Source organism: Oncorhynchus mykiss, chromosome 5, assembly GCF_057628025.1.
Source record: "Oncorhynchus mykiss isolate SJ-2025 chromosome 5, ASM5762802v1, whole genome shotgun sequence".
NCBI classification, from domain to species: domain Eukaryota; kingdom Metazoa; phylum Chordata; class Actinopteri; order Salmoniformes; family Salmonidae; genus Oncorhynchus; species Oncorhynchus mykiss.
The window spans coordinates 27377325-27401510 of NC_143026.1; the positions used below are offsets into that span (position 1 = coordinate 27377325).

General features: G+C 43.9%; 1 protein-coding gene across 1 annotated transcript in view; it reads right to left on the reverse strand.

Moving 5' to 3' along the window:
- Window positions 1–24186, reverse strand: part of mmp17a (matrix metallopeptidase 17a) — a 99614-nt gene that overhangs the window by 43456 nt on the left and 31972 nt on the right. Inside the window, exons 2-3 of the mRNA XM_021602292.3 lie at window positions 8356–8488; window positions 3892–4027 (exon numbers count right to left, since the gene is read on the reverse strand). Of these exons, the coding sequence (XP_021457967.2) occupies window positions 3892–4027; window positions 8356–8488 (269 nt within the window). The remainder of the gene's footprint in view (window positions 1–3891; window positions 4028–8355; window positions 8489–24186) is intronic.

Here is a 24186-nt window from a genome sequence, read left to right on the forward strand (position 1 = left end):
TTCACCCATTTTGAAAGTAACCCCACACATCCAACACGCATCCTCCCTGCTATCCAATACACATTTCTCAAAATCATGTGCATCATCAGCCATGGACTAGACTGTATTACAGATGTAGGATCTTGAGCCAGTTTGCTGCAGCAGAAAAATAACCCTGCAGCAACAGGAAATGTGAATTATTATGTCGATTATAATTAATAGATTATTTTTGGAAATCAAGTCTGACATTTTAAAGTGTAAATTACAGACTTTAGAAGCCTTTTTAAACATTGAATAAACTACAAGTTTTCATTTCTTGTAGAGCAGGAAAATTCTCAGTAACAAACAAGTGAACAAACTAAGATCCTACATTTGTATGCAAAGCAGGTATGTACATGTTCTATACCATCCTAGTACTGTACTCTCTACCATACCATGTCCACCCTACATCGCCATCCCCAGTCAGCTTCACATTGATAGACAGACTGATATTGTCTCGTGTGTTTAGTCTATTGTATAGGTACTGTAACAATAATGCTAGTACGAACTCGAACCCAGGCACAGAGATACACAGCAAGCAGAGGTAAGGGTAAATCCATAACTTTTATTTAGAGTCTTAACAGAAACAAGGCAACCACACAAGAACACAGTAATAAAGCATGAGACCTAAGCAAAGATACAGGCCAACCAGGTGAACAGAGAAGGTAATTAAACACAGGTGAATCCAAAAAGTAATAATCAGGGTATCCTGGAAACTAGATAACAGGTTAAGGATGCCCTCCAGCGGTAACCTAAGGAAACAATAATCAAATGACACAGAAACTGTGACAGGACCCCTCCCACAAGGAATGGCTCCTGACGATCCACCAGGGGTAGTTGAACGTCGAATGAGTCCGGGGTCCCGAATGAGTCCGGGGTCCAGAATGTCCCAAGCCGGAACCCAGGATTGCTCCTCAGGACCGGAACCTTCCCAGTCCACGAGATACTGAGTCCCACGCCGGAACTGGTGACTGGAGAGGATGCGTCGCACAGTGTATGCTTGCTGTCCCGCTATCATGTGTGGTGGAGGTGGAGGCCGAGTGGCCAGAACCAGAAGACTGAACACTACAGGCTTGAGTCTGGAGATGTGGAAGATGGGATAAACCCTCATGGACCGGGGAAGACGAAGGCGATAGGCCACTGGATTAATACGCCGTAGAACCTTGAATGGCCCAACATACCTGGGTGCCAACTTCCTTGATTCCACGTGCAGAGGCAGAATAGTAGATGCAGGAGAGGACTCGAACGGCAATGACGGTTGGCCTGACGTTGAACCCGAGTTGAAGACCTCAGGAACACTGACCGAGCCTTCTTCCAGGTCCGGCAGCAACGAGAGATGTTGAGAGGATGGAATCTCCACTTCAATCTCCTGATGTGGAAACAGAGGAGGCTGGTATCCGTACAAAACCTGGAACGGTGACAGGCCGTTGGAGGAACACTTGAGAGTGCTGTGTGCGTACTCCACCCAGGGAAGAGAAGGATATGCATGAACTAGAATGGGGTGCAGAAGAAAATTGACGTTTCAGGCCCTGGAACGCCCTCTCAGCAGCAGGGGTCCAGCTTACATGCCCAGCCGAGCCCTTTGTGAGCGCTGTCAATGGCACAGCCACCGAACTAAAGTCTCTCACAAATCTCCACCAAATTAGCAAAACCCCAAAAAACGTTTGACTTGCTTGACTGTGCTGGGTCGCGGCCAGTTGACCACTGCTTCTACCTTCTGGGAGTCCGTCCGTACACAGCCCTGAGACACGATGTACCCCAGGAAGGAGATCTGAGGAACGTGAAACTCACACTTTTCGGCCTTCACGAACAAGTGATGAGAGCCCTGAGGCACAAGTGGTGAGTGTCCTTGAAGAACATGGCAAACATGTTGGATGTGTTCAACCATGGACCTGGAGAAGATGAGGATGTCATCCAGGTACTCAAACACGAACTGTTGAAGGAAGTAGCGCAGCACATCAATAAACAGGGCCTGAAAATGGCTGGAGCATTTGTAAGTCCAAATAGTATGACACGGTACTCATAATGTCCATTTGGGGTGTTGAACGCTGTCTTCAACTTGTCTCCCTGTCTGATGCGCACCAGGCTGTACGCGTTCTGTAAATCCAATTTAGAGAAAAACAGCTCCCCGGAGTCTCTCATAGGCTGACAACATAAGAGGAAGAGGGCAACGGTTCTTGATGGTAATGTTATTTAACAGTCTCTGGACCTGAGAGAGAATACAGCCCTCCTCTCGGAGGAGTGGTGACGAGCAGTAGGTGGATGGCACAATCGTAGGACCTGTGAGGAAGGATTTCACTGGCCCTTTGTTTGCTGAAGACTTGACACAGATCTCAGTAATCCCGAGGTACGCGGGAAAGATCAGGCTTGTCATTTCAGTCGGGGAAACATGAGAATCGGAAGCCTCCAGACGAGCAGGGACGGAAAGATGTGGAGAGAGTTGCTGGCAGGTGGACTGGCATGAAGGATTCCATCCCATAACTCTTCCCGAGGGCCAGTCAATTTGAGGATTATGAATAGAAAGCCACGGATGTCCAAGAACCAGGGGAACCTCAGGAGAGTCACCACATTTAACTGGATAAACTCCACATGATAATCCAGAACTCGTAGCTGAATAGGCATGGTGAGCTGCTTCACCTTCCCAGACCCTAGGGGTTGACCATCCAGCGCAGTGGCCGACAACGGAATGTCCAGCTTAGTGAGAGGCAGCCCCTGTTGGCGAGCTAATATGCGATCCAGAAAACAGCCGGTAGCCCCAGAGTCTATGAATGCAGGAATGTCCAACTGCCCATTGTCCCATCGCAGGTTGGCTGGAAGCAAGGTGCGTACCGTGTCGGCAGCTGGAGACTGTATCTGACTCGCCAGTATTCTCCCGTCTACTGATGAGTTATCCTGTTTCCAGTCAGCTCAGGACAGGAGGCACGGAAATCTCCAGACTGTCCACAGTAAAGACAACGTTGCTTGTTAATCCTGCGCCTTCTCTCCAGAGCGGAAAGTCTGGTGCATCCAACCACTCTCAGTGGTCAATGCTGTAATCAGCTACGCTCCGGCTGCCCTGCCAAAACACAATGAGTCTTTGAGCAGTGTTCCTGCCACTGATGGGGTGATCAAAAACCCTCTTCATCTCCTGGGTGAAGCTTTGCCAATTAAAACAAATGTCTGATTGCTGCTCCCATATGGCGGTGGCCCAGGCCAGACCCCGTCCTGAGAGCAAGGAGATAACATATGCCACTCTGGAACGCTTGGTCGGAAACGTTGATGCCTGCAGCTCAAAGGCCAGCGAGCATTGGAGCAGGAACCCACGAAACCTCCCAGGATGCCCCTCATAGCTCTCCGGTGCCAGGAGATGAGTCTCCCGAAGGTAGGAAGATGCTGAGCTGGTAGGGAGTGGAGGATTAGAAACAGCCACAGTGCAGCAGCAGTTGCTCCCGCCTGTCCTGTCTGCAGAGCAGACACAAGAGTTCTTAAATCCTCTGACAATGTCTGCAGCCGCGCCTCATGGCGACCAATCACAGTTCCATGGTGTGTGAGAGCCGACCATAAATGGAGTTCGGAATGTTCCTCGGACGACTGAGGAATCTCTGATGGGTCCATTGTAGGTTTAGGTCTACTGTAGCAATAATGCTAGTACGAACTCGAACCCAGGCGCAGAAAAACACAGCAAGCAGAGGTAAGTGTAATCCAGACCTTTTACTTAGAGTCTTAACAGAAACAAGGCAACCAGGTGAACAGAGAAGGTAATTAAACACAGGTGAATCTAAAAAGTAATAATCAGGGTATCCTGGAAACTAGAAAACAAGGTAAGGGTGCCCTCCAGCGGTAATCTAAGGAAACAACAATCAAATAACACAGAAACTGTGACAGGGACTATACCTCCAGGAGAGGTGTCTCTTGTTCCACTTGTTCTGGGCGACCAGAGCTCGTCTCCTGCGGCCCACCATCACCTCCGTCTCAGACAGGTCTGGGAGAGAACACCTCGGGGTCTTCATCAGGCCCAGGGTAGCTTGGTCTGATCAGGGGAACCGAAACAGATGTACACATTCATATAGAGTCATAAACTAGTGAGCATGTCCATCCATTACATTTCTTATATTGTTTTAGCAGAACGAAAACAACAAAGGCAAAGACAATGTGTTCAACACACACGCACACACTAGGGTTGGCAGAAATATCAGCCCACAGACAGAATTACGAGATTCTAGAGCAGTGGTCACCAACCTGTCGATCCAAGGAATTCCTAGTCGATCGCCAAACATTTGAATTTAAAACAACTGAATCGGGTTTTTGGCGGTAGGTGCACCCGATTCAGTTGCCCTGTGAACAGGTGAACAGTTTCCATTTTGAACCATTTCATGTGTCTGAAGGTACAAACTCGGCGGGCCCAGAGAGTAAATCAGGTGCACTATAGGCTTACCGCTGGCCAATCGGATGGCTCAGATGACTGTGTCTGCAGCAACGTAGCAGGCATAAAAGAAAGCTACAGCAAAGTTAATACTGTGAGATTTCAAAACGTTAAGAACCTTGACTAGAGAGAGACTGTCAACGAATACAGCAAAGAGATGTGAGTTCATGTTTAAGTTCTTACTCAGCACTGTGAAACACTTTGTATTCAACACTTTTATGAGCCATAAAATGTGCGTTCTTCCTATATCCACTCAGTGCTACAACAAGCACTGCAGCAGTAATGAATGAGTAGGAACGTGTGTCTACAGGCATGCGTTGGTGTTATTATTAGTGGCTTGGGTCTTTTTTAATATCGAGGAATATTTCAATATTTCAGATTTCATTAATCTCTGTTAATAGAGTAACAACATGAATTTGTCCATGAGGCAGAAATAATCTAATCAAATCAAATTTCATTAGTCACATGCGCCAAACACAACAAAAACAAATGAGAGTGAAATGCTTCCTTATGAGCCCCTAACCAACAGTGCAGTTTAAAAAAATATGGATAAGAATAAGAGAAAAGTAACACGTAATTAAATAGCAGCAGTAAAAAATAACAATATATACAGGGGGGTGCTGGTACAGAGTTAATGTGTGGGGGATCACCGGTTAGTTGAGGTAGTATGTACATGTAGGTAGAGTTAATTAAAGTGACTATGCATAGATGACAACAGAGAGTGGCAGTGGTGTGGAGAGGGGGGGCAATGCAAATGGGTAGCCATTTGACTAGATGTTCATGAGTCTTATGGCTTGGGGGTAGAAGCTGTTTAGAAGCCTCTTGGACCTATACTTGGCTCTCCGGAACTGCTTGCCGTGTGGTAGCAGAGAGAACAGACAATTTTTAGGACCTTCCTCTGACACCCCCTGTTATAGAGGTCCTGGATGGCAGGAAGCTTGGCCCCAGTGATGTACTGGGCTGTTCGCACTACCCTCTGTAGTGCCTTGCTGTCGGAGGCCGAGCAGGCAGTGCCTTGCTGTCGGAGGCCATACCAGGCAGTGACGCAACCAGTCAGGATGCTCTCGATGTGGCAGCTGTAGAACCTTTTTGAAGATCTGAGGAACCCATGCCAATTTGTTTCAGTCTCCTGAGTGGGAATAGGTTTTGTCGTGTCCGTTTCAGGACTGTCATGGTGTGCTTGGACCATGTTAGTTTGTTGGTGATGTGGACACCAAGGAACTTGAAGCTCTCAACCTGCTCCACTGCAGCCCTGTCGATGAGAATAGGGGTGCGCTCGGTCCTCTTTTTCCTGTAGTCCACAATCATCTCCTTTGTCTTGATCACATTGAGGGAGAGGTTGTTGTCCTGGCACCACACAGCCAGGTATCTGACCTTCTCCCTATAGGCTGTCTCGTTGTTGTCGGTGATCAGGCCTACCACTGTTGTGTCATCGGAAAATTGAATGCGGTGCGACTTGAGTTTCGTCATCATCTGGAAGACAGTGTTCCTTTTTGATCATTGTCAGTGGAGGAAAAGGAGAGCAGAGGGATGTTGAGAGGTGGACCCCCAGTCTGCTCTTCTCTCCTTCCTCTGAGACTGATCATCAGATGCAGGCACCATCAGCCCAGTAAAATAAAAATGAAAAGCAAATTATTTAAATGTATGCTCACTCAGCTGTGCTTCACAAGTAATGCTACAAAGGATCTATTATCGGTGTGATCATATAGCCTACCTCAAATGTTTAAATATTATTTAAAAAAATCTCCAGAACTACAGTGCAGTGGGAAATTCAAGTAAAGCCAACATGCGGTGATAATGTATTGGGCCTATAGCTTACTGCACAAACCTCATTGTTACATTGTTTTTAATTGGTTAATGTTGCATAGGCTTATGCTTTTTTATTTTATTTATTTATTTTTACCCCCTTTTCTCCAGAATTTCGTGGTATCCAATTGTTAGTAGTTACTATCTTGTCTCATCGCTACAACTCCCGTATGGGCTCGGGAGAGACGAAGGTCAAAAGCCATGCGTCCTCCGAAACACAACCCAACCAAGCCGCACTGCTTCTTAACACAGCGCGCATCCAACCCGGAAGCCAGCCGCACCAATGTGTCGGAGGAAACACCGTGCACCTGGCGACCTGGTTAGCGTGCACTGCGCCTGGCCCGCCACAGGAGTCGCTAGTGCGCGATGAGACAAGGATATCCTTACCGACCAAACCCGGACGACGCTAAGCCAATTGTGCGTTGACCCACGGACCTCCCGGTCGCAGACGGCTGCGACAGAGCCTGGGCGCGAACCCAGAGTCTCTGGTGGCACAGCTAGCACTGCGATGCAGTGCCCTAGACCACTGTCCCACCCGGGAGGCTGGCTTACGCTTTTTAAGCCATGTAAAAAATAATCTGAGTGGCAGGTCTCGGCTTGCATTTGGACTCAAAGTGATTTTGACTCAGAAAAGGTTGGTGCCCACTGTCCTAGAGCTTTCCCTGTTAGCACTATTAACATTTCCCTTTACTGTGACAATTGTGATTGAATCTGTACAATATTAGCAACATACCAAAACAAAATGAACTATGCAAGAGATTTTATTGTCGGCAGAACGCATCGGAGACACGCACTACACAGACTGGTGCGGCATAAACAATCATAGCTGCAGTAGGGCTTTATGCAAACAGACCATTGCCATATATGGATCTGTGCCATTTACTTTGAACTGGACTGTGTTTACAGCATGAGCGGTCGTGAATAGATGCCCTTGTTTTGAGATCAAAGCGAGAGCTGCATGTAGCCACTTGTGCACATTTTGTTTATATCCTTTACTAGTTAGTGAGTATCCCAGTGATAGATCATTTGTAGTCAGCAATTAGGTAGTGATTGCTTCCTACAAGAGCACAAAACCTATACATTTGTAGACACCTTTGAAAAACTGTTGTATTTTGAATCAGGCTTGAATAAGCTAAGTAGCAATAGGCAGAGGGTTGCATAATTTGTCTGATTCTCTGTAATAATGGTATGGGAATAATAATGCATTTTATTTTGTAAAGTAGTTTCTTGCATCAAACAACGCAACAACATTTTCAGTCACCTCCTTGTCTGAAGGACAAGTAGATAAACAGGTTAATGTCAAGCCCTGCATGTTTTTTTTCAAAGGATTCATGGAATGTAGGCCTACATTGAACACCACACATTGGCTGCTACTGTAGGCTGAATGATGAATGAACAGCAATTTACGTAATAAAAAATGATGGGATGCATTTTCTCCATTGTTTTTGATGGTAGGACACACTGGTAGGCCTACATTATGATCAAATAGCCCCAATAGCCTACATGGCCACTGTTAAAACTGTAACTGAAAGCGAGTACAGCCTCAGTGTTCACAGTAAAAGTGCGCAGGAAGTTGAACAGAAATTTCACAATGTTCAAGTTTGGGCTCAGCAAACCTGCAATTTGCTCAGTGGAACATTTTATTTGAGAGAACATTGGTTTGGTGATATCCGTCATACCGTTTCTGTACCATTCAGGGTTATACGGTATTTCTGAATGTGCACACAAGGGGCACTATTAAAAAAATTAATCTATTTAGGCAACAGTGATCTTGAACCCGAAGGGGATTGAATGTCACTGCTGTAACCAAGAAGCTTGATCTTGACACCTAGCCACTTATCTAGCAAGTTAGGAAACCAAATGCAGAGCTGGAGCTCTGAGCAGGATATAACTTATTTGACACATCTTAGATTTCTTATAGTTATACTTAACTTATAAGCAGTTGCATAGCACGCAGCCCCCCAAAAATACCCCGGTATATGGTATATCGCATATCGCACAAGCCTAGCACACACGCATACACACACACACGCACGCGCACACGCACACACACACACACACACACACACACACACACACACACACACACACACACACACACACACACACACACACACACACACACACACCTAGCACCCCAGTCTCCTCCAGTCCTCCAAACTTCTGCATGGCTTTGATGGCTTTGGTCAGGGCCTCCTTGGTCTGGAGCTGTCCAGTCACTGGGTCAGGGGGCGGGAGGTACCCATACTTACTCAGCCAATCCTGGAAGAGACAACAGGAAGTGTTAAAAACCATTCCAATCATTCCTGTGAATGTGTGACTGTTTGAATGAATGCAGTTGATGTTTGTTAGAATGTGTTTATGTGTGTTGCAGGGTTTCTGTTGTGGTGCTGTCCACCCACGGTGCTCAGAATGACAGAAATCACATTTCAATTATGGTAATTCATCTTAACAGGACATTCTACTCCTGTAATGAAGCGGACAATAAAACATCATTTTCAAACATTTGCCAGAATGCAATTCGCTGGAAAACTGATGAGAGCAGTTTCACATTTGACCGAAATGAAAATCTCTGTTAGAAACTTAGAAAGAGGGGGAACAAAAGATGCTAACACTAGGATTGTTTGCTAATATGACTAGGATTATGCCTTTGGCTTCTGGACAACGAAGGAAAGTTGATATGAAAACCAAAAGCACAGGAGAGAAATGGCATACTAGGAAGTCTTTCATAGGTGGCACTTCGAATAGGCTAGGGAAGTCAATTTAAATAAATTTGCCAAAATAATATAATTACTCCGGCCTATACAGAAAAAAAAATCAAAATACTTCACCAGAAAGCATGACTTAGCCACAGAGGAATCGAGGATCAATTTTTTTTTTATATAGCTATCGATTGTTTCAAATCACCAGCTTGTAGGCCTACTGTATGCCTATTTGGGAAGCCTGCAATTTGGACAGAACGCGTGGCAATAGGCCTAGCTGATTATTAAGTTGCGTCTGTTAGTTAAAAGCATTTCAAATAAGTGTGAAGATAGTGTCTTGAGTATAATTCAAAATTGAGTCAAAAGAAGGGGAGGGGTGTGTGGCGAAGACATAGGAAAGTCTCTCTCCAGAATGGCTCAGCTGTCTACCGCTAATTCTTGCACATTCACTGTTTCATTGTGTGAATGGTTTGCCCTTTGATTGTTTATTTTTGATCAACTCCCCATGACATATGTCACAAGTAGTAAATATATGTAATGTGGAATTGAAATAAAGAGTAGCTCAAGTCAAGATATATAGAAAGGCTGAGTAGAGAGATTAATGCAATTTAAAGAACGTGAATCTATGATATTTTCTACTGTTTTTATTTTTCTGCTTTATGTATTTTGACTTAGATGACAATGGAAGTTATAGGTCTACAGGCTGAGTTCCATGCACTCCTTTCTTTAATAGCCAATGGATCACAGTGTATCAATGTGTCCATACGGCGGAACCTGCTGCTCTCGCATTAGTTGAATTTGAACTTTATAATTTTTACAATTTTAATTCAGATTTTTATGATTAATCACGTGACAATGATTTTGAGAAACTAAAACATTATTATTGAAATCAAAATGTTCCATGAAAATGTGCATATGAAAATCATAACTGGCATGTAGACTGGTAGTAATGTTAGGATAAATTGTAAGCTTCCCCAAACTTCCCCAAATTCACTCACTGCCTATGAAGTCTTTATAAAATAATTGCCTCCATGTTTCTATGGTCGGATTTGCCTATAAGCTACTTTGAAGCAAGGTAAGATATGTCTCATAATATGAAGTGAAACATTCAGGTTTCAAACAATTAAGTGGGGCTATGTTTTCAAAATGCATACTGCCTTCAGCTTACATTGTAAAGTGGTGGTGACGCATTGATAGCCTGTTGCCTGCACTTGAATGGTGAATGGGAGGCGTGCTTCAATTACCAGTTGAGAAATCAAAATAGTAGGCGTAGCTCTTTTTAATCGTGCACCAAAACAGGTTTTAACATGTGATTGCATTTAGAATTGGGATGGGCTATACAAGCACATGTTTTACTCTAGCATCAACCAGCTGAGGAGTTGCAGGAGAAATCCCACTCAACATAGGTTCTATCTGCTGTGCACGTGATAGTTTTGTTGGATAAATAAGATAGGCTACATGATGACTAACAAAAATACACATAGGCCAATTTAATTCCACTAATTAACCTATAGACCGATAAGCATGACAATCAAATGTATTTCAATAAATGAATAAAAAGCATTATTTTGCAATGGGATTTCTTTCCTCCCGGGCATTTTGGCCGGTAACAGTTTTATTTATAGTCTTTTATTTATTGCCAGTTAACCCTGGTGTGTACGTGTATGTGTGGAAAAGGTGGCTATGAACAGATAACCAAAGTATAAACGTATCTGCGGCCCACAATGAGTGTGTGTGTTTGTGCGTCCCTGTGTTTGAGCTTGCATATGTGTGTGCGTGTGTTTCCAGTAAATGCACACTACTCGCACCTAACACTGATGACTAGAGAGATAAATCTCCAGAGAGTTAATCATGTCTGGCTCTAATGAGAGTTCTGACCTCCTCTCTTAAACAGTCAGATCCACTCAAGCATTTTGTCCTTCATCTCTGAGCATGCAGTCAGAGCTGGTTTGGGTTTAAATGGGTTTTTGATCAGCGTTGAGTGATAAATTACTTGGATCGATAGCCAGGAACCCCCCCCCCCCCCTTCTATTGACAACACTCCACATATTCCATTAGTCAAATTGCTTTGTGCTGACACCACAATTCTACCGATGATGTGTGCCTCCCCGTCCATGGAATTATTAGAGTTCAGTGCTCCAAACTGCAAAAACTTTCTGGCTAAGTTTTAGGGACTCTAACTTGCACTAGAAACACATCAAGTTATGTTTTTTTATCAAAATGTACAACTCCTCCTACCTTTTAAAAAAACAAAATGAATCAGATTCAAACCAACTACCCCGAATGAACAAAACTATAAAGTGAGTCGCCTGGACTACACTAATCAGTGTGAGTGTGTGTGTGTGTCTGTGTGTGTAAGTGCGTAAGTGTATGTTTGACATCTCAAATCCTGGAGTGTGAAAGAGAAAAGTGACACTTCTGAAAGCATTGACTCTGCGAAGGAGGCAGCTGTAAGCAGTGTGTTTGCACCCTAACAGTTCTGTCAAACCAAACCAAAGCACTCTGACTTCCTGCTTGCTTAACTCAGCAGCTAGCTGAAAACTCATCACTCTTACCACATGTGGACATTCACACACAGCCACTGGCCCAGAGACTCTGTTTACTGTCTGATTTATGGAAGCCAATCTAACACATCTGATAGCTGCAAAAGCTACTAGAGAAAGAACTGAAATGGGGAAATTTGACATCTATAGTAGCTGATTTAGAAAAATGAAGACATCAGCATTTCAGTCGTCTGCTGACTGGAGAGTGGAGAGAATGGAAGATTCTGGGCCGAGGGGTTTTGTTATGATTCGGGGCGGTTCTGCTGAGCTGGTAGGTCCTGTGTCGCCCAATAGTCCAACTGCCACCACACTCCCCAGTTTTTTAATGGATTGGATTCAGTAGAATAACGCATTCGGTGAACTATGAGTGCCTGTTATGTAAGTCTAAGCCTTTTCATACTGTACACTGGCTTGGGCATTCATCATTCTGCCTCTAAGAGACTCCTAATACCCAGAGAGAGAGATGGTGAGAGAGAGATGGCGAGAAGACAGTGCTCAGTACTGAGAGAACACACCCTAAAGGAGGACAACACGTCATCAGAGAGAAAACAGAGTGAGGGATTAAGTAAGGAAAGAGGTAATAAGAGAAAGGAAAAGACAGAGTGAGGGGTCGAGAGAAAAAGGAAAGCATAGTGAGAGAGACAGATGCAACAATGTGTATTTATTAAGGATCCCCAAGGCAGCAGCTACTCTTGCTGAGGTCCAGCAACATTAAGGCAGTTACAGTTGAAGTTGGAAGTTTACATGCACCTTAGCCAAATACATTTAAACTCAGTTTTTCACAAATCCTGACATTTAACCTGTCACGACATCCGCTGAAGTCGGTCCCTCTCCTTGTTTGTTCGGCGGTCGACGTCACCGGCCTTCTAGCCATCGCGATCCACTTTTCATTTTCCATTTGTTTTGTCTTACACACCTGGTTTCAATTCCCCAATTACATGTTTATTATTTAACCCTCTGTTTTCCCCATGGTTTTTGTGCGTGATTGTTTTATGTACATGTTATTGGAATATTTGAGTAAAGTTACGCTTGTTACTCATCTCTGCTGTCCTGCGCCTGACTCCTCTGCACCAGCTACATCCAGACCATTACATAATCATAGTAAAAATGTACTGCCATAGTTCAGTTAGGATCACCACTTTATTTTAAGAATGTGAAATGTCAGAATAATAGTAGAGAGAATGATTTATTTCAGCTTTTATTTCTTTCATCACATTCCCAGTGGGTCAAAAGTGTACATACACTCAATTAGTATTTGGAAGCATTGCCTTTAAATTGTTAAACTTGGGTCAAACGTTTCGGGTAGCCTTCCACAAGCTTCCCACAATAGGTTGGGTGAATTTTGGCCCATTCCTCCCGACACAGCTGGTGTAATTGAGTCAGGTTTGTAGGCCTCCTTTCACGCAGACGCTTTTTCAGTTCTGCCCACAAATATTCTGTAGGATTGCGGTCAGGGATTTGTGATGGCCACTCCAATATCTTGACTTTGTTGTCCTTAAGCCATTTTGCCACAACTTTGGAAGTTTGCTTGGGGTCATTGTCCATTTGGAAGACCCATTTGCAACCAAGCTTTAACTTCCTGACTGATGTCTTGAGATGTTGCTTCAATATATCCACATCATTTTCCGTCCTCATGATGCCATCTATTTTGTCATTATGGCAAAACAGTTCTATTTTTGTTTCATCAGACCAGATGGATGACATTTCTCCAAAAAGTACGATCTTTGTCCCCATGTGCAGTTGCAAACCGTAGTCTGGCTTTTTTATGGCAGGTTTGGAGCACTGGCTTCTTCCTTGCTGAGCGGCATTTCAAGTTATGTCGATATACGACTCGTTTTACTATGGATATTGATCATTTTGTACCTGTTTCCTTCAGCATCTTCACAAGGTCCTTTGCTGTTGTTCTGGGATTGATTTGACCTTTCGCATCTCTAGGAGACAGAATGCGTCTTCCTGAACGGTATGACGGCTGCGTGGGCCCATGGTGTTTATACTTGCGTACTATTGTTTGTACAGATGAACGTGGTGCCTTCAGTCATTTGGAAATTGCTCCCAAGGATGAGCCAGACTTGTGGAGGTCTACAATTGTTTTTCTGAGGTCTGAGGTTTCTTTTGATTTTCCTATGATGTCAAGCAAAGAGGTACTGAGTTTGAAGGTAGGCCTTGAAATACATCCACAGGTACACCTTCTATTGACTCAAATTATGTCAATTAGCCTATCAGAAGCTTCAAAAGCCATGACATAATTTTCTGGAATTTTCCAAGCTGTTTAAAGGCACAGTCAACTTAGTGTATGTAAACGTCTGACCCACTGGAATTGTGATACAGTGAATTATAAGTGAAATAATCTGTCTGTAAACGATTGTTGGAAAAATGACTTGTGTCATGCACAAAGTCGATGTCCTAACCGACTTGCCAAAACTATAGTTTGTTAACAAGAAATTTGTGGAGTGGTTGAAAAACGAGTTTTAATTACTCCAATGTAAGTGTATGTAAACTTCCGACTTCAACTGTATATACAATTTAAAATATCACATTTCATAAAACTTTCACAACATTAAGTATGTTCCCTCAGGTCACTGCTCTACTATCACATATCTACAATACAATATCCATGTGTACGTGTGTGTAGACTGTGTGTCTTATCAGGTGTACATGTCTCTGTGCCTATGTTAGTGATGCTTCACAGTCCCCGCTGTTCCATAAGGTGTATTTGTATCTGTTTTTTAAAATCTGATTCTACTGCTTTTATCAGTTACCTGATGTAGAATAGAGTTCCATGGAGTCATGGCTCTATGTAGTACTGTGCACCTCCCATAGTCTGTTCTTGACTATGGGTGGCATGTCTTGTGGGGTATGCATGGGTGTCTGAGCTGTGTGCTAGTAGTTTAAACAGACACCTTGGTGCATTCACCCATTTCAACACAAGAAGTGATGAAGTCAATCTCTCTTCCACTTTGAGCCATGAAAGGTTTACATGCATATTAGTAATGTTAGCTCTCGGGTACATTTAAGGGCCAGCCGTGCTACCCTGTTCTGAGCCAATTGTAATTTTCCAAAGTTCCTCTTTGTGGCACCTGACCACACAACTGAACAGTAGTCCAGGTGTGAGAAAACTAGAGTTTGTAGGACCTGCCTTCTTGATAGTGCTATTAAGAAGGTAGAGCAGAGCTTTATTATGGACAGACTTCTCTCCCTTTTAGCTACTGTTGCATCAATATGTTTTGACCATGACAGTTTACAATCCAGGGTTACTCAAGCAGTTTAGTCACCTCAACTTGCTCAATTTCTACATAATTATTTACAAGATTATGTTGAGGTTTATGGTTTAGTGAATGATTTGTCCTAAATACAATGCTTTAGGTTTTTGAAATATTTACTCCTTGCCACCCATTCTGAAACTAACTGCAGCTCTTTGTTAAGTGTTTCAGTGATTTCACTCGCTGTAGTAGCTTACGTGTATAGTGTTGAGTCACCTGCATACATAGACACACTTATTTTACTCAAAGCCAATGGCATGTCACTGCCCTGGGGACTTCCTGATTCTACCTGGATGGTGTTGGAGCGGCTTCCATGAAATAACACCCTCTGTGTTCTGTTAGACAGGTAACTCTTTATCCACAATATAGCAGGGGGTGTAAAGCCATAACACATACGTTTTTCCATCGGCAGACTATGATCAATAATGTCAAAAGCAGCACTGAAGTCTTAACAAAACAGCTCCTTTTTATCATCAATTTCTCTCAGTCATTTGTGTAAGTGCTGTGCTTGTTGAATGACCTTCCCTATAAGCGTGCTGAAAGTCTGTTGTCAATTTGTTTACAGTAAAATAGCATTGTATCAGATCAAACACAATTTTTTCCCCCAAAAGTTAACTAAGGGTTGGTACCAGGCTGATTGGTCGGCTATTTGAGCCAATAAAGGGGGCTTTACTATTCTTGGGTAGCGGAATTACTTTTGCTTCACTCCAGGCCAGAAGGCACACACTTTCTAGAAGGCTTAGATAGACAACAATAATTTTTTCACCTCTTCCACACTCACTTTACAGAATTCAAAATATTTCATAATGAGATCAGTTATACTTGGATGTGTAGTGTCAGTGCTTGTTAGTGGCATGTCATGCCTAAGTTTGCTAATCTTCCCAATAAAAAAAATCATTAAAGTAATTGGCAATATCAGTGGGCTTTGTGATGAATGAGCCATCTTATTCAATAATGATGGAGCTGAGTTTGCCTTTTTGCACAAAATTTCATTTAAGGTGCTCCAAAGATTATTACTGTCATTCTTTACACCAATTATCTTTGTTTCGTAGTAAAGTTTCTTATTTTTTTCATTCATTTTAGTCACATGATTTGTCAATTTGCAGTACGTTTGCCAATCAGATGTGCAGTCAGTACGTTTGCCATTCCTTTTGCCTCATCCCTCTCAACCATACAATTGTTCAATTCCTCATCAATCCACAGGGATTTATCCATTTTTACAGTCATCATCTTAATGGGTGCATGCTTATTAGTAACTGCAATAAGCAATTTCATAAATGTGTCAAGTTTAATCTCTGGTTGCTCCACAGACCAACAAATATTATTTACATCAGCAACATAGGAATCACCACAAAACTTATTGTGTGACCTCTTACACACTATTAGGCCCAGCCTTCGGAACTTTGGTTTTCCTAGATATGGCTACTATATTGTGATTACTATATCCAATAGCTTTAAATATTGCTTTAAAGCAAATTTCTGCAGAACTAGTAAAGATGTGATCAATACATTAGGACTCTATAATCCAAGATGGCGTAGCAGTCAGACGTCTTTGTCTTGTCTCGTCCCATGTGTATATCTTTTTCTTCTTTGCGTTCTTTTTAATATGTTTCCTAAACCTCAACTTCAAAATACTTTCCTGCAACCCGCCTCACCCGATGTGGTGTGGATCTGTTTTTTCCCCCTAAAGTATTTCCATTTACCTCCGAACTGGAATACCTCAACTGAAGCTAGCTAGTACAACGCGTTTCAAACCAGAGCAAACCGGACCTATTTTTCTCTCCATATCCCCAAATTCCTACCACAAACTCTGAACTCTTTTCATCTGGATCATCACAGCTAGCTAACCGCAACCCGGGTTGACAACTCCTAGCTAACGTTTCCGTCCTGGAGCTAGCACCAACTAGCCTGGGGCTAGCCCATGCTAGACCCATCTCCCGGCTCACTCCTGGGCTACAATATCTGGACCCCTTCTACTGCCGGTACGAGGCACGGAACCCCACCGATCCTCTACGACTGGAATACAGACATAATCTGCCCGAGGATTCCAACAGACCCCTCAGGTTCGATGCCCGCTGAAGGCCCACTCTGCTAACCTGCTAGGCCGGCTACTTAGAGCTACTTGGAACCCTACTAACTCCACGACTGGTTTATCGACGTCACCGCACGAAGAGGCAAAAAAATACTTACCCCCCTTCGCGACGTCCCCCATAGGCTAACTTGCTAGCCCCGGTCTGCTAACTGCTGGCTTGCCTGCCCTGGTCTGCTAACTGCTAGCTTGCCTGCCCCGATCTGCTAACTGCTAGCTTGCCTGCCCCGGTCTGCTAACTGCTAGCTCGTTTAGCCCCGGCCAAACAACTGTTAGCGTGTTAGCATCGGCCTGCTAACTGTCTGAATTGCCGTGTCCCCAGTCAGCCCAACCACTCACTGGACCCATATGTTCACTTGGCTACGCATGCCTCTCGCTAATATCAATATGCCTCGTCCATTACTGTCCTGGTTAGTGTCTTATTTCACTGTAGAGCCTCTAGCCCTGCTAAATATGCCTTAACCAACCATGTTGTTCCACCTCCTACATATGCGATGACATCACGTGGTTTAAACCTGGTTTAAACGTCTCTAGAGACTATATCTCTCTCATCATTACTCAATGCCTAGGTTTACCTCCAATGTACTCACATCCTACCTTACCTTTGACTATACACTATGCCTTGAATCTATGCTATCGTGCCCAGAAACCTGCTCCTTTTACTCTCTGTTCCGAACGTGCTCGACGGCCAGTTCGTATAGCATTTAGCCGTACACTTCTCCTACTTCTCCTCTGTTCCTCTGGTGATGTAGAGGTTAATCCAGGTCCTGCAGTGCCTAGCCCCACCCCCATTCCCCAGGTGCTCTCATTTGTTGACTTCTGTAACCGTAAAAGCCTTGGTTTCATGCATGTTAACATTAGAAGCCTACTTCCTAAGTTTGATTTACTCACTGCTTTAGCAAACTCTGCCAACCCGGATGTCTTAGCCGTGTCTGAATTTTCCGCCAAGATAGAACTGCCAAAGGGGGGAGGATGTTGCAATCTACTGCAAAGATAGCCTGCAGAGTTCTGTATTACTATCCAAGTCTGTACCCAAACAATTCGAGCTTCTACTTCTAAAAATTCACATTTCAGAAACAAGTTTCCGCTTGCTATAGACCTCCCTCTGCCCCCAGCTGTGCCCTTGATACCATATGTGAATTGATTGCCCCCCAACTATCTTCTGAGTTCGTGCTGCTATAGGTGACCTAAACTGGGACATGCTTAACACCCCGGCCATCCTACAATCCAAACTTGATGCCCTCAGTCTCACACAAATGATCAATGAACCTACCAGGTACAACCCCAAATCTGTAAACATGGGCACCCTCATAGATGTCATCCTAACTAACTCGCCCTCCAAATACACCTCTGCTGTTTTCAATCAAGATCTCAGTGATCACTGCCTCATTGCCTGCATTCGTAATGGGTCTGCGACCAAACAACCACCCCTCCTCACTGTCAAACGCTCCCTAAAACACTTCTGCGAGCAGGCATTTCAGTCTCATCTGAAAGTTGTAAATTCTTGGTTATCTGCACGAACCCTGGCTAACAAGTTGAACCAGCAATACAAAATTGGGTTTAATGATTTATTTACTAAATACCTAACTAATCACACAGAATTACATATACACATAACTAAATCATAACTTAATTACAAATTACGTCATAAAGGAAAACGTCCCTAGCGGGCGAAAAATATATGACAGCTTGTTACACAAAAGAAAAGGGGCTGGGTTTGAGTGAAAGAGCGGGAAGACTGAGGAACAAAGGGCGAAACTGTGCTATCGTAAATACAGTATCTTATGCATTCTAAATTACCGCCCATTTGGAAAAGGAAAATGCAATAAATATTTACTCTGAGCTGCGTTTCGGTAGGTTGGTGGTAGATGGAAGGCCGCGTTGCCCAACCGAGTCCTTCGTCCTTTGAAGAATGTCTCTGCTGGTAAATTGAATACGTTGTAGTAACGTCGTTGTGTGGTAGACGGGATACTCTTGTCTATTCCTTCCTAACCCTAGTTTGCAGCGGCTGTTGCTAACTCAACGGCTAGGAGGTATCACTTCTATAGTGAATAAGAGTTCAAAGTTCATACCATTCGCAACCAAAGCTCACGCTGATGTTGGCTTCGTTCTGTAGTTATTATCTGAACCATTCGTCCTCACGTCCTTGGAACAGGAGGTTACATTGTCGTCAAGACTTTATATAGGAAGGGAGAGGATTGCGTGTCTGAAAAGTTTTATAGCCCATGTCCCTTCACAGGGGCGGGTCACTGATTGAGCAGAGCCCTATCTTATGAAAACCCAAATCTCACATTTTAGAAGCTAAAATCACATTTCATCCCATCACGAATAATTTTATATTCAAACATTTAAATTGAACAACAATTCCATGTGAATCCGATAACTCTGATGTGTAGACTTTCCACTGTAGAGTTTCTGTCATCTTATCATTGATGAGAATGTCTCAGATGACAACCGAACTGACATCATATTCATTAAGTACCACTGCATATGTTCAATTGGTCGCATTACCAGAATATAGTTCATTTCCCCCCACCTTCTGATGTTCCCAGAATCTCTATGTTAACCAAGCAATTGCAAATGTAACATCAGTAGGGTAGAGAGAGGAAAAAGAGGGGAAGAGGTATTTATGACTGTCATAAACCTACCCCCAGGCCAACGTCATGACACAGTTAGGAAAGCTAAGGCTAGCTCTTTCAAACAGAAGTTTGCATCCTGTGGTACTAACTCAAAAAAGTTCTGGGACACTGTAAAGTCCATGGAGAATAAGATCACCTCCTCCCAGCTGCCCACTGCTCTGAGGCTAGGAAACACTGTCGCCACCGATAAATCCACTATAATTAAGAATTTCAAGAAGCATTTCTCTACGGCTGGCCATGCTTTCCACCTGGCTACCCCTACCCCGGTCAACTGCCCGGCACCCTCCACAGCCACCCGCCAAAGCCCCCACCATTTCTCCTTTACCCAAATCCAGATAGCTGATGTCCTGAAAGAGCTGCAAAATCTGGACCCTACAAATCAGCCGGGATAGACAATCTGGACCTTCTCTTTCTAAAATTATCTGCCAAAATTGTTGCACCCCTATTACTAGCACGTTGAACCTCTCTGTCGTATCGTCTGAGATTCCCAAAGATTGGAAAGCTGCCGCGGTCATCCCCCTCTTCAAAGGGGGCGACACTCTAGACCCAAACTGCTACAGATCTATATCTATCCTACCCTGTCTTTCTAAGGTCTTCGAAAGCCAAGTTAACAAACAGATTACCAACTATTTTGAATCCCACCCTACATCCTTCTCCCACCCACCCTTCTCCGCTATGCAATCTGGTTTCAGAGCTGGTCATGGGTGCACCTCAGCCACGCTCAAGGTCCTAAACAACATAATAACCGCCATCGATAAGAGACATTACTGTGCAGCCTTATTCATTGACCTGGCCAAGACCTTCGACTCTGTCAATCACCACATTCTTATTGGCAGACTCGACAGCCTTGGTTTCTCAAATGATTGCCTCGCCTGGTTTACCAACTACTTCTCTGATAGAGTTCAGTGTGTCAAATCGGAGGGCCTGTTGTCCGGACCTCTGGCAGTCTCTATGGGGGTGCTGCAGGGTTCAATCCTCGGGCCGACTCTCTTCTCTGTATACATCGATGATGTTGCTCTTGCTGCTGGTAATTCTCTGGTACACCTCTACGCAGACGACACCATTCTGTGTACTTCTGGCCCCTCCTTGGACACTGTGTTAACTAACCTCCAGACGAGCTTCAATGCCATACAACTCTCCTCCCGTGGCCTCCAACTGCTCTTAAACGCAAGTAAAACTAAATGCATGCTTTTCAACCGATCACTGCCCGCACCTGCTTGCCCGTCCAGCATCACTACTCTGGACGGCTCTGACTTAGAATACGTGGACAACTACAAATACCTAGGTGTCTGGTTAGACTGTCAACTCTCCTTCCAGACTCACATTAAGCATCTCCAATCCAAAATTAAATCTAGAATTGGCTACCTATATCGCAACAAAGCATCCTTCACTCATGCTGCCAAACATACCCACATAAAACTGACCATCCTACCGATCCTCGACTTCGATGATGTCATCTATAAAATTGCCTCCAACACTCTACTCAAAAAACTGGATGCAGTCTATCACAATGCCATCCGTTTTGTCACCAAAGCCCCATACACTACCTACCATTGCGACCTGTAAGCTCTCGTTGGTTGGCCTTCGCTTCATACTCGTCGCCAAACCCACTGGCTACAGGTTATCTACAAACCTCTGCTAGGTAAAGCCCCACCTTATCTCAGCTCACTGGTCACCATAGCAGCACCCACTCATAGCACGCGCTCCAGCAGGTATATCTCACTGGTCACCCCCAAAGCCAATTCCTCCTTTGGTCGTCTTTCCTTCCAGTTCTCTGCTGCCAATGACTGAAACGAACTGCAAAAATCTCTGAAGCTGGGGACTCATATCTCCCTCACTAGCTTTAAGCACCAGCTGTCAGAGCAGCTCACAGATCACTGCACCTGTACATAGCCCATCTGTAAACAGCCCATCTATCTACCTACCTCATCCCCATACAGTATTTATTTATTTATCTTACTCCTTTGCACTGCAGTATCTCTACTTGCACATTCATCTTCTGCACATCTACCATTCCAGTGTTTAATTGCTATATTGTAATTACTTCGCCACCATGGCCTATTTATTGCATTAACTCCCTTATCTTACCTCATTTGCACTCACTGCATATATACTTTTTGTTCTCTTTTGTTCTACTGTATTATTGACTATGTTTTGTTTATTCCATGTGTAACTCTGTGTTGTTGTATGTGTCGAACTGCTTTGCTTTATCTTGGCCAGGTCGCAGTTGCAAATGAGAACTTGTTCTCAACTAGCCTACCTGGTTAAATAAAGGTGAAATAAATAAATAAAACAAATAAACATGTTGATGATTTCATTCCTGTGCTGTCAAATCAAATTTTATTGGTCACATACGCATGGTAAGCAGATGTCATTGCAAGTGTAGTGAAATGCTTGTCCTTCTAGTTTCGACAGTGCAGCAATATCTAACAAGTAATCTAACAATTCCACAGCAACTACTTAATACACACAAATCTAAGTAAAGGGATAGAATAAGAATATGCACATTTAAATATATGGATGGGCCATGACCCACCGGCATAGACGAGATAGATTATATAAAATATAGTATATACATTTTTCTTTTAAACATGAGCTGGCGCACACCCAGAATAATAGTTTGTGTGGAGGTGCTGACTAACGGCGAATAAACTATAAACTATCAAAATGAAGAAAGTTGCACTCTCCATGTATAAATTCCCAGCAATTTAATGGGTATCTACCAACGTTGGTAACGTTGGTGTGCGACTTTCTTTATTTTGATAGTTAATAAAATATAGTATATACATCTGGGACAAGATATGTAAACATAATTATTAAAGTGGCATTAATAAAGTGATTAGTGATCCATTTGTTAGAGTGGCCAATGATTTCAAGTATGTATGTCGCAGCCTCTCTGTGTGTGTGATGGCTGTTAAACAGTCTGATGGCCATGAGATATTTTTCAGTCTCTCAGTCCCAGCTTTGATGCACCAGTACTGACCTCGCCTTCTGGATGATAGTGGGGTGAACAGGCAGTGGCTCAGATGGTTGTTGTCCTTGATGATCTTTTTGGCCTTCCTGTGACATTGGGTACTGTAGGTGTCCTGGAGGACAGGTAGTCTCCCCAGGTGATGTGTTTTGCAGACCGCACCACCCTCTGGCGAGCCCTGCAGTTGTAGGCGGTGCAGTTGCCGTACCAGGCGATGATACAGCCTGACCGGATGCTCTCAATTGTGCATCTGTAGAGGTTTGTCAGGGCTTTAGGTGACAAGCCAGATTTCTATCACCTCCTGATCACCTTCTTCACCACACTGTCTGTGTGGATGGACCATTTCAAGTTGGTCCGTGATGTGTACGCCGAGGAACTTGAAACTTTCCACCTTCTCCACTGGTGTCCCGTCAATGTGGATAGGGGGGTACTCCCTCTGCTGTTTCCTGAAGTCCACGATCATCTCCTTTGTTTTGTTGACGTTGAGTGAGAGGTTGTTTTCCTGAGACCACACTCCGAGTGCCCTCATCTCCTCCCTATAGGCTGTCTCGTCTTCGTTGGTGATCAAGCCTACTGCTGTTGTGTCATCTGCAAACCTGATGATCGAGTTAGAGGTGTGCATCGCCACACAGTCATGGGTGAACAGGGAGTACAGGAGGGGGCTGAGCATGCACCCTTGTGGGGCCCCAGTGATGAGGATCAGCGAAGTGGAGATGTTGTTTCCTACCTTCACCACCTGGGGGTGGCCCGTCAGGAAGTCCAGGACCCAATCGCACAAGGCGGGGTTGAGGTCTAAGGTGACAGGTAAGGTGGAGGTGATCCCTGACTAGTCTTTCAAAGCACTTCATGATGACAGAAGTGAGTGCTACGAGGTGATAGTTATTCAGTTCAGCTACCTTTGCCTTCTTGGTTACAGGAACAATGGTGGCCATCTTGAAGCATATGGGGACAGCAGATTGGGATAGGGAGAGATTGAATATGTCTGTAAACACACCAGCCAGCTGGTCTGTGCATGCTCTGAGGACGCGGTTAGGGATGCAGTCTGGGCTGGCAGCCTTGCGAAGGTTAACACGTTTAAATGTCTTACTCGTGTCGGCCACGGAGAAGGAGAGCCCACAGACCTTGGTAGCGGGCCGGTTAGATAGCACATTGTTATCCTCAAAGTGGGCAAAGAAGGTGTTTAGTTTGTCTGGAAGTAAGATGTCGGTGTCCGTGACGTGGTTCTGTTTATAACTACCCGTATAGGTTGACCTGAGCCAGGTTGCAGGCACTAGTGACAGTTTGAAGCTTTTTCTTGAGTGGGAAGCTTGATGAAAGCCAGTCAATATTTACATCACCCAGAAAACATAGATCTCTGTTGATGTCACATACATTATCAAGCATTTCACACGATATCCAGATACTGACTGTTAGCACTTGGTGGTGTATAGCAGCTTCACCCAAGAATGGGCTTAAGGTGAGACAGATGAACCTGTAGACATATTACAGGAATGTGGTTCGGGAATATACACAACAAGACCTCCACCATTGGCACTTCTGTATTTTCTATAGATGTTACAACCATGTATTGCTACCACTGTATCCTCAAAGGTATTATCTGAGTTTCAGAGATTGTCAGAATATGAATGTGATCTGTTACTAGCAAATTATTGATTTCATGAACCTTGCTACATATGTTAATGTGGGCTATTTTTAGCACTTTTCTGGGATGCTTGATTGTTGTCATTACTTTACTTAGAAGCTTAGCAGAAGTAGA